General features: G+C 45.2%; 1 protein-coding gene across 6 annotated transcripts in view; it reads right to left on the bottom strand.

The window, feature by feature from the left end:
- Positions 1–2,869: 2,869 nt before the first annotated feature.
- STRA6 (signaling receptor and transporter of retinol STRA6) overlaps positions 2,870–11,815 on the bottom strand; it is a 311,887-nt gene continuing 302,941 nt past the window's right edge. For all 6 annotated transcript variants that reach the window (XM_085643894.1, XM_085643895.1, XM_085643890.1 and 3 more), the window contains 2 exons: positions 4,203–4,340; positions 2,870–3,287 (listed from right to left, as the gene is read on the bottom strand). In XM_085643894.1, coding sequence (XP_085500020.1) covers positions 3,106–3,287; positions 4,203–4,340 — 320 coding nt within the window. In that variant the 3' untranslated portion in view covers positions 2,870–3,105. The remainder of the gene's footprint in view (positions 3,288–4,202; positions 4,341–11,815) is intronic.

The following is an 11,815-nucleotide window of genomic DNA, read 5'->3' as shown; positions in this document are numbered from 1 at the left end:
TCCTCAGGTGGCAGCCTCAAAAACATTTGTTATGTTTAGTAGAAGTGGCTCTCAGGTGGTGCTCAACACCCTTCAGACCTCAGAAGCCGCTCCATGGTTAGTCAGATAGTGAAAGGTTCAAAGCCCCCTTCCCACACCTGACCCGGTCTCTCACATAGAAGAATTTTTCAAAGTTGGCCGGCCTGCTACTGTCTCTTTAAGGAATGGAAACATCAGTGGTAACACTACTGAGGGTGTGAATCAAGGCAGTGGTAGATGCTCTGGACCAGATTCCCTATGCCAATGTACTCCCTGAGCACTATGCATGTATGTATGCATGTGGAGTTTCTATAGCACACACCTAGACAGGCATTGGAGCAATGTACATAGGCAAAGGTATAGAGCAGTCAAAGAGAGATTGAGTGCAGGTAGGTACTGATTTCTAAGAGTGAAACGGAGACCTATTACTGCGACAAGAGGTGCTGTTTGAACAGGTGTTTCTTCCGCCCTTTCCTTCATGGAAGTGGGTTTGCGGTGGTCCCGATGGGTATTGGGATGTGTTCCACGTTTCAGGGGCATAGTTGAAGAAGGCTTGTTTTCATTTTTCTATTTTTTTGCACTTCTCCAGTGCGGGCCCGGTGGTGCCGGGTGCCACCTGCCAGGGCCAAGTTTTAGGTTGATAAATGCCAGAATGCCCAATACCACCCTACCTAGCCTTGATTCCACCTCGTGCCTCTCTCTTCCACCACCACACACTTTCTGACTCTTCTCTTACTCTTGCAGGCTATTTTTTCATCCCTACTTTCTCCCTTTTTCTACTGTTTTTCTATCTTCTTCTTCCTGTCTTTTTCTCCATTTTCTATCTTCTCTCTTGCTCTGGGTCAAAGCCTGACGATGACAAAAAGGGCTTGGTCACCAAAATCGCAACCTGGTACCCGCCACTGCACCCATTTAGCACTGGTTCACCTCTCCATGTGCACCCCAACATTTCTTTGAGTTCTGTCTATTGACACAGAATATCAGAGAGACTCCATATGAGCAACAGCTGCTCAATTTACTGAAGTGATGCGCGAGGAGGAGAGACACAGGGACTATTAACTCTCCCAGGAGTTCAGAATAGGAGAGAAGCACTGGCCAATCCTGGGTTTCTCAGAGTATTACAGCCATGACTCGGCTTCCTCTAGGTACTGACGTTTAACAGTGTTTCAAGATTACTCAGTTGGTTATGGCTCATACATGGTTGTGTTGGTCACTGGTAGAATTAATTCCAAAAGCGCTGTAAGATTAAAGGAGATAAAAGGAATGTAGTATCACCCAGAGATATTTACAGAACGGAATCCTAAAAAGCATATGTAGCCATGCCTAAACTCCGCTATGGACACCAAGCACTGCAGCAGTAGATCTTACTAATCCGCAACCCAATGGTACCCACCTAAGCGATGCCGGAAGGATGAGACTCTGCTCAACCATGCGTCAAACCCATGACCTAGATGTTGCACAAATATATTTAAAGAATTAAATAACAATGCTATTTTATCTCTTGAAAAGCCCTGGCCAGTGATACATTTTGGAAAAGTGCACCTACAATCTTGTCACCTCTCACATAAAAATAAAACTTTGAGACGATTGCGCCATAAATGGCGGTCCTCCATCGGCAGTCCCTGCAAGGTCCATGTATCGCCCAACATGAAAACAGGCTAAACATAGAGAATGACATCAAGTAACATGTGACATCCTGAAGTGAGCTAACCTCACAGCGGGAAACAGCTGCCAGAGTCTAAAGCAAAGGAAGTGGAAGCCAGAAACGCCACATAACAGCCATCTGTGATGAGGATAACTTTAGGATCTGGCGCTAGGAGGGAGCGATCACCATATGTCCTGGAGGTGAAAGCTAATAATAATAGCAGGTGAAGTTTAAACTTTGCCCCCCAAATAAGAATCAAGGAAATGTTGCCCTTCATGAAGTGAGCAGTTGACCAGTGGTGAATGGAGCCCGGGGGTAGGGCCCGGGGGGTAGGGCTCTAGTGAGGGGGCAGTGATGGGGATCAGTGCTCCCTGCAGTGTGAGTGCATGCTGGCCAGCTAAGAGGGCTCAGAGTATGGAACGGAGGCTGGATGGGGAGAGTCCTCAGCAAAGGAGATGGGGAGATGTGTAAGTGGCGTCAGGCCACCCTCTGCCCTGAGTAACACCAGGAATGGTTTCCCGCTCCAGCAAACCACCACTGAAGCTGCACCCACCCCCCTCCTATTAGCTTTTCACCTCCTAAAACTTGCCACATTATGAAACGAGCCTAGTTTAAAAAATACTCAAAGGTGAGAGTCATCCAGCCTTGCAACTTGGCACATCTCTAAATAACACCTGAGGACGCCGCCTCAGTGTCTCCCCATTCGGGGTGTCGGATTTCTGCTCCCTCGCTGTCACCATCAAAGGTCCAGGTGACCAGGGGTACAGTGGATCTGCAGGAGCCTCAGGCCTCTGACTCTAGGGTGAACAAAGGCTGAAAAACAAAAACCTGGACAATCCACAAACCTAGAAACAGGACTATAATTTTGAATCGACCGAGGGGCGAAGAATGAATTAATTGATAGCACTCATCAACATAGACAACACAGATAATCGGACATTAAGGCTAATTAAATGCAACCTTTGCATACAGTATCATTTGGGTTGATTTGCTAAGTAGAGCTATTAATTAACCCTACCCTGGCATATATGAAAACGTGCTTCCCTCTTTTGTTCAATCCACTTTCTCTGAGCACCTAGACAGGAGCTAAATGTACTTAAATTTGCTGATTCAGGTGGTGAAAAACTGGGACTATTCACAACTGGTCACCCTATCTGGTACGTGAACTTCACTGTTGGAACAAACAAAAAAAATGAATCTCTTATCTTTTTCGGAGGCAGTGCTTTAATCATTTTTACTTTCCTTGTACAGTGTCAGGCTGATTCTAAGGTGCATTTGAGGGAGAACAGCAATCCCATATCACGTCCAGTTCTGCATGAAGAATCTCGTCCCTAGGTGAGCCGCGAGAGGAATCAGGGTGTCTCCAAAGCTCTCATCTACCTAACGAGGTGGATTGCTTTACAGCTTTTCTCACAGTTTTGTTGATCCACAGGGGACCTCCCTCAGCTGGGTCCCATCACTGGTGTGCCATTGGGAGCAGGTTTGACGGCTACGAGGTGGGCTGTCCGGAGTGCTGCCAGAGATGGGTTGTTGAGGAGGGTGTAGGCCAACCACCACCGTACCCGGCTCCGCCTGGAATGAATTTCTTTCATCAGCGGGTTCTTGGACTGCATGAGCTGGATCCCTGCAGAGAAGAGGCTCTAGTTTAATGTCAGTGCCATACTGGCATAATCAGTTGTAGCACTTAGTCAACATTAATACCCGCACTGCTTCTATCACTTATTATGACCCACTTGAGACCACCCACCATCTGATTGATCCTCCCCTGCATTCAAAGCCACTAACTGGAAGACAAAGAGGAGGATAGCAGACTTGAAACTGAGAAATGCTGGGGTTGATGGCCTCACATGACTTGGAATCTGTCAGGAGGCTCTCCTAATGGGCGTTCTTGCTTTAACAGAATTCTACCTCATTGCGTCAGGCAATCATCCATCCCCAGGACAGCTACCTTAGGTTCCTATTCTCCATCACTCTACTATCCCTCTTCATGTTCATTAACATTCTCTTCCTCCCTCTCTTTCGCTCCCTCTATCTCTGTGAAGGTCAACTTACAGTTCTTTTTGGTGGGAGCCTGACACCAACTTCAAGCAATCAAGTTTGACTTGGTGAGTCTGGAGTCCCTGAGATGGCCTCATCACAAGTGAGATGGTGTATCTTATTTAGCTGAAGACAGTGTGATTGGATGAAAAGGAATTACAAACAAAAAATGTGGGAACATAGTCTTCCCCACTGGGTAGTTTCACCACCAAATAACTGTTGAATTTTAAGGGTGGGGAAAGAGGTTAAAATGCAGCATTACCAGACCAATATGGGGTGGTCTCACCAATAACTGTTGCAATTTACCATTTAGTTTGGCACCTGCAGGAGTAAGTCAAAATACAACAGTATTCCTTACTTTCAAAATTAACAATCCTCTCAATATTGGTAATGTTTGGGTCCCCCTGTCATGGTGGAGGTGGCGGTAAAAGAATTCATGGGGACAAATCTAAAGTAAAGGAGGAAGAGAAGAAAAAGGAAGCGGAGGAGTGTGTGATACCACCTTCTTCCACATCTCCAGCCTTGGTTCTGGCAGGTCTCCCCAGGCTGCTCGGCTGCATCAGCAAGAAGCAGAAGGTTCTGAGCATAGGGTGGGACTGGCTGGCCTCAATCTTCAGGAAGTTGTAGTAGCTGCGGTAGCCTGTGTGGAGAGGACTCGTGCATTAAATAAGGTCCATAGCTTCACAGGATACATAAGAGACTGGAGCGACAGAGCTTTCAGCACTTAAACTGAAGATGCACACGAAGGAAGGACTGTACGGCACACATACAAACATACATCATATAGGCTGCATACAGGCAATCATGCACCACTGAGGTTATGCCCACATGAGGTCCTGACATCACGTGCGCAGAAAACTGAGACTGCAGGCAGGCATGCAACAATGAGACAGTAAAGACACGTGCAACACTTATACCACAGACACACAACTGTGAAACACTTGGACCACACAGAAACAGAAATATAGCACAACCACTGAATACACAAACCACATAGGGCCACATGCATCAACGAGAAACCTGGTCGCAAACGGGCAGATTAGCAGAATCTGCCCCTTTGCGACCGGTATTTTTGCATTTGGGATGCATCATCCCAAATGCAAAGATCGCAATTTAAGGATTCTCTAAATAGCGATTCCTTAAAAAGCTATTGCATTTAAGGAATCCCAAATTGAGATTCCTTAAATGCAATGCATTAAAGTTAAAAAATTAGCGATTTCGCTAATAGGGGGAGCAAATTACCATGAAGTTGAACTTCATGGTAATTTTCAAAAACTTTGAGACATGCACTTTTGTGCATTTTTCAAAGTTTCATGTTGCGCACACACATGCCCTTAGAGCATGTGTGTGTGCAACATATGTGCACAGATCAATTTCAGGGGTGCAATAGGGTGTCATTTTGACACCCTTGCACCCTTGAAATTGCATGAGCAATTTGCGAGTACCTACTGGTACTCGCAATTTGCTCATGCAATCTCCAATTCATTCCTATGGGACTGGAGGCCCATAGGAATGATTGGGACGGCATTCCTTAACTGCGACTCGCAATTTGCGAGTTGCAATTAAGGAATGTGTAGGAATCGCTATTTTTATAGCGATTCCTACATGCATAGGCTTTTGCAATTCCTTAATTGCGATTCCTTAATAATTGCAATTAAGGAATCGCAAAAGTCTTTGTTGATGCATGTGCCAGATAGTTGTCAACTACTCCCATGTCACAAGGTCGGTGTTCAGGCAGTTGAGAATTGTGAGTCAGTAGCTCAAAGAAGCGGACCTGGAACTTATATTGTCAAATTTCCTGTTATAATTACCTATGCGCCTACACGTCCTAGCATGCTTGGAGCAGAGGGACAAAAAACAAGAAGTGGCTAAAAGTTATCCTCATGGTGATTGACGATCAAACTACTCTGAAACATTCAGTACTGAGGAAGAAGACACACAAACAGACAAGACTGAGATAGTGTCTCATAGAACATTCACACACTACAAGCATGCGATTTGAGACACACTAACACTCAACATTTAAATATTCATCACGGAGAATGCAGAAACACATATACAACATTGGTACGGCAGCACAAAGATACCTTAACCGGACTGCGGAAACACAGGCATGCATGGAAAAAAACATGTAATGAAAGTCTCAAAGTTACAAATATAACTGAAAACTCAATATACTTTTGATGCAACGCTAACAATGATTTCATACACGCCTGTACCAGTACAGCGCTAGACTACAATATATGGAATGGAGCAAAAAACACGGAGAGGTAAGGACTTTGCGCCCCGTGTACATCCATGGGAGCAAAGAGCTAAGCATTGCACCACTGAGTAAAAACCAATATCATCTGTCTGAGAGCGAGGACTGCACTATTGTGTGATAGCCTAATGCATTCTGGTTGTTGTAGTCCTGTTATGCTTCCATTGAGATAATTATAATTATTAAAACTGCTATTATAATTAGCTCAATTGAAGCTTAAAGGGACTACCCGAAATCAGTGGTTTGTACGTGAAAAGGCTCAGAGTGGAGACAGTTACATGGGCAGTAAATGACGATGAACACCAGAACACTCCTCACACCAAGAAAACACATGGCAACGTCAATGCAGACACTTTACAACGGAATGGCTCAGGTAATGTTTGCCACAACCTGGATGCTATCCCAATCAATCAATCAAGCATTTGTATAGCGCGCTACTCACCCGGAGGGTCTCAAGGCGCTTGTGGAGGGGGGGGGCCTGCTACTGCTCGAACAGCCAGGTCTTGAGTTGCTTCCTGAAGGCGAGGTGGTCTTGGGTCAGGCGGAGGTGGGTGGGGAGGGAGTTCCACGTCTTGGCGACCAGGTAGGAGAAGGATTTCTCCCGATGTGGCTCTTCGGATGCGGGGGATGGCGGCGAGGGCGTGGCTGGTCGATCGAAGCTGGCGGGTGAGAGTGTAGAAGTTGAGGCGGTCGTTGAGGTATCTTGGTCCTTGGTTGTGGAGAGCTTTGTGTGCGTGGGTGAGGAGTCGGAACGTGATTCTTTTGTTGATGGGGAGCCAGTGCAGGTTTCTTAGGTGTGCGGAGATGTGGCTGTGTCGGGGGATGTCCAGGATGAGTCGTGCTGAGGCGTTCTGAATCCGCTGAAGTCTTTTCTGGAGTTTGGCGGTGGTTCCGGCGTAGAGGGAGTTGCCGTAGTCCAGTCGGCTGGTGACGAGGGCCTGGGTGACCGTCTTCCTGGTTTCGGTGGGGATCCACCGGAAGATCTTCCGTAGCATGCGTAGGATGTTGAAGCATGACGAGGAGACGGCGTTGACTTGTCTGGTCATGGAGAGGGAGGAGTCCAGGATGAAGCCCAGGTTGCGTGCGTGGTCCGTTGTCCCAGTCCCAGTACTGTGAATGGGAGTTACTTTATTAGGGCTTCCACACAGGGCGCCTGTTCCTCTGGACTCCTTGAGCTGGCAGGGCTTCCAGATACACCAGCTCTGAAGTGGGCTGAGCAGTAAAGCCTTTGCATGGCCTTCAGGTTTGTTCCTAGCACCCGGCTCCAATGAGGGACAGGCCCCATAAGTTAGAGCAATGCTTTGAAATGTATGATGAAGTCGCGGCCATTGGGCAGCAGCTGCCAATCATGGTCAGTTCATCCTTAAAGATTAAAATTCCACTAACCCAAGTTGGTGCACAGTCTACCTCGTAGGACCAGGTGCTGTTCAACTAGGGCAACAAAGAGCACGTTGTGCTGGTCACTGTCTTGGCACTGCTGGCCACATACACCTTCCATGTTCTACTCTGCAGGGAAGCCTTGTGCACTTCCATTTTAGAGCTCAACAGAGGAAGAGGAAGTGGGAGGGGGGCCATTGTAGATGACACTCATATTCCATCTTGCGCCCTCCAGGGTTCCACCACATAGAAATATGTTTGCAAGCAACTAATGACCAGCCCATCAACATGCACTATTTATTATAGCAAACTATGACCCGTGCAGATCTCGGTGCCCACTCTCATTATTACAAAACGGATGCACACGGTCTTCCCGAACATCTTATGCACACAATACCATGAACAAGACAGGAAGCAGCTGTCTTTAGCCACTGGACTTTATTTACATAGTGAGGCTAGTAACCATCACCCTGGATGCAGCCACAGAAATCTAAAATCCGGACATGCTTCCATCAGCAAAGGCAAGAGCAGGCATGGCGTCAGGGGTTTGCCCCGCTACACTTGGGGAAGGGAAGACCAATGAGAGTCATCCAATCTCATGGCGCAGCAAAGGATGTCCATGAAGGAAACCAGTCCTGCAGTGTGCGGGATCCCTATGTTTTGGAAGTCCCACACATTCTGTCATAAAGAAAACAGAGTGGTCATAAAAACAATGGTACCAAAGCCTCAGGGGTGGTGCAGCTTCAAGGATGATCCTTCACTGCCCCCTCTACACAAGGAGGGGGGCCATTAAGAGTAGGTCAGACTTCGACCCAGTAATTCCCTTTCACCCCCACCCATCAAACAGCAAAATCTGTACTTCCTATAGGTAAATTAGCTCCGATTACGAAACAATGGGGAATAACATGCAGTGATCGGTGCGCCAGCACTCATTACTGCATGTGTTATCCGTTCTCACTTAGGGTTGCTCGTGGACATTAGTCTTGCTTTGATCATGTGTAGTTTGTGTGTGGATAACTGAACCCGGCCATGTTCCTGCATCACATGCAATTTAGTTGGGGTTGATATGTTGTGTTACCCGCCCCGCCAGGAAGACTGGGCACTTGTAATGAGGCCTTAACACAAAGCAAAGTCCATATACAGCCTGAGGGGGAAATACATTTTTAGATCCTCTAACCCCATTGACAGACTCCCTGCTAACACCTGATAAATTTCAGGAAATGCTACAGAGTTATAATTAGCTCTTGGACCAGTTTCTAAGCAGGTCTGCCTTAGCTCCATTGTTCTGAGAAACTTAACCATGGCATTCTATAGGTTTACTGTAATCCATTGTAAATAATCTAAATGTCTTCTAAAAAGAGTCAAATTTAAATTCGAATAATATCTTCAGAACCACAGCTTCATCATTGACCCACACAATTCAAGAATCCATTATCAGGAATAAAAGCATGCAACAAAAGTCTCAACATTTCATAAAACACAACCATTGTTAAACTTCACGGTAGCATAAAGCAAACGACTGACAGACAATGAAATATTTATTGTGACAGATATACAGAATAGCAGATTCACTGCAATAGCAGCATTGCCAAGAAAAGTTATATATTCCAGACTAAGCTACTGAATTATATTTTGATTAAAATTATGATATTACACTATTAACAGTGAACCAAAATGAATGAAGCATATTACACTAATACATATGATAGTAACAGACAAAATGTAATTGAGTCTTGGTTATTACCCGCCTGCAATCAGTTGCCATGCTTGTCAAAAACAATTTATTCATTATAGTTAATTATAAATCATTTCATGCAGTAGTGTATTTGAAAGGTATGACCAACTCATCAAATACACAAAAATAAAATATTTAATAACCTTGTTAAATATCGAAATCACCTACTGCATCCCAGCCTGGAGAACGAGCTAGCTAAAATGAATCCACTTTTAAAGAACATTTTCATCCAATAATTTCTCTGCATGTAAAAATAGTCTCCCCCGTAAACAATAATGATCCGGAAAGCTTTATCAATGAAGGGAAATCGATTCCATTGACGGGTGGTGGGCACGTTTTAAGCAATGGCCAATTTCTATTATTGATGGTTCCGCTGAGTGTTAACAGAAGCTACTTTTGACATACAAAGAAAATTGCATATGGAAAGAGGGCAAATGATCCTATGGATGTTAGTTTATTGTTGATTTTATAGAATTATAGCTTCACTAAAAAGAAAATACAGATAGCTTCTAAAGAGTATATTTTTATTTCCCAAGGTGCAGTGTTAAAACAGTGTTGTGGCACAGATGTCATCAGGGACGGACTGGCCTTAGTGGGCATCAGGTGTTTTCCCGGGAGGCTGGAAGGGTGGGGGATGGTTTTTCAGCAGCGGGGGATGGTTTTGTTACTGGGGGATGGTTTTGTTACTGGAGGCCGGTTTTGCAGGGGCACTGCAATATTGGCCCCCAGGAACAGAGGCCACAATGCATACTTGAGCACCCCTCCTCCCCATTCCCCCCCATTCCCCCCGTCCCTCCCGGCTGCCAGGGCTGCTTTAGGGTCCCAGTCTGGCCGTGGATGCCATGGGTCTTAAAGCAAGGAATGAACATGTAAGAGGCTGCCATAACTGGGCGCATTGGGACCTTCAGGCTCCTGGGACCCCGAGTCCTTGCTGAATGAATCATAGCTACACCCTGGGGTCAAACCAGCTCTGCAACCAGCTGCCATATTCCCCACAAAAGGACAGTCATGACCCTGTCATCAAACACCTGTCCCACCAACAAGCACCTCTCTTCATCACCAAACACCTCTGTCTGACAACAGACACCTCTTCCAAAGAACCAACACCTCTTCCAATGATCCATCACCTCTTTCAGAGATCCATCACCTCTTTCAATGATCCATCACCTCTTCCAATATCCAACACCTCTTCCAAAGATCCATCACCTCTTCCAGAGATCCATCACCTCTTCCAGAGATCCATCACCTCTTCCAATGATCCATCACCTCTTCCAGAGATCCATCACCTCTTCCAATGATCCATCACCTCTTCCAATGATCCATCACCTCTTCCAATGATCCATCACCTCTTCCAGTGATCCATCACCTCTTCCAATGATACATCACCTCTTTTTAGTCCCCAACGGGAAATATGTTATTATGGGAATAGGACTGATCTACTCTACACTAATACTAACGCAAAAATAAGTGCCCACAATATGAATTCTAATTACTATATTTGATGAATCAGACACAAATGTTATTATGCATATGTCATTCAAATCAGTGCATACAACAGAAAATATATCATAAATAGGTATGTTAAAAAGAATAGAAGACGATCAACCATGGCACATTTTCCCCAACTGCGAAGTCACAAACTCCTAATTTTATGCTCGGCCTTTTGTAAAAACTTTGTAAAACTGCAATTTAAGATAGCATTGGTTGGATTAAAATATTCGAGGGCTTTCATAGTGTGTGACAATAGAAATGGGGGATCAACCAGCTTATTCTTACTAATCTTCTGTAAAATGTAACTTGCTCCAGGTCTCGCATGGACTTCTGGATGCGTACACAGATGGTGCTTGGATGGGTTACCAAGATAGGTTAGTCACCACACACTTTCTCAGATAGTTTCCCGTAGCCCTGACTTTGATGCTGCCTAGATAACAACGCTATACGCCTTGGCGTTTCCCGTCAGAGGTACTTGACCTTCCTGTTGACATTAAGAATTGCTTTGATATTAATGCAGACACTCTAGCTCTGTATTCCATGGCATGGGAGGCATTCAAGCCGGTTACATGTGTATTACTAGACATGCTGGGCTACTAAAAGCCACACATATCCATTTGATTAGGTTAGAGGCATGCCTAAAAGGCATGGAAAATGGTTCATACACTGATCAAATTTCACAACACTCTAACAGAATTCTGCAAATTAGCTGAAAGGGATAGAGAAGTCAGGGCGCATATATATGGTGAGGGAGATAGGCTTAGCAGAACAGAGCTTAAGTGTGAATTTTAAGAAATTGCCCCAACCCGAAATATTTACTACCATACAGGATAAAGTCCATCAGACATCTTACGACATTCTTGATGTTGGCATGGTGTATGATGAACAGCAATCCATGGCCAGGGCAATACTCACGCAATAGTCATGCTACAGCAAATTAACGATTGCCTAAAAGATTTAACTATGACAAGGATGGAGTGTGGGTGAAAGATTAGGACTCAGTACCCCGCTGAGGAAGAGAGAGAGCTGGATATAGGAAGGCTCCCAGTTCTAATGGCCTCTGATGGTTCTGAGTTTGATATGGCTTACAAAGATGATTTAAGCCCACGGCTATTGGAAGCCTACAACGAGGAAATGGAGTAGGGTGCACTTCCAGAAAGTATGCGGGAGGTGATGATCATAGCATTACTGAAACTTGGGATGGAGCCTCCAAAGACCCCCCTCGCTTTTGAATTTAAAATTCTAGCTTTGC

Source organism: Triturus cristatus, chromosome 3_1 (genome assembly GCF_964204655.1).
Source record: "Triturus cristatus chromosome 3_1, aTriCri1.1, whole genome shotgun sequence".
NCBI lineage: Eukaryota > Metazoa > Chordata > Amphibia > Caudata > Salamandridae > Triturus > Triturus cristatus.
This window is presented reverse-complemented; position numbering and strand designations above follow the sequence as displayed.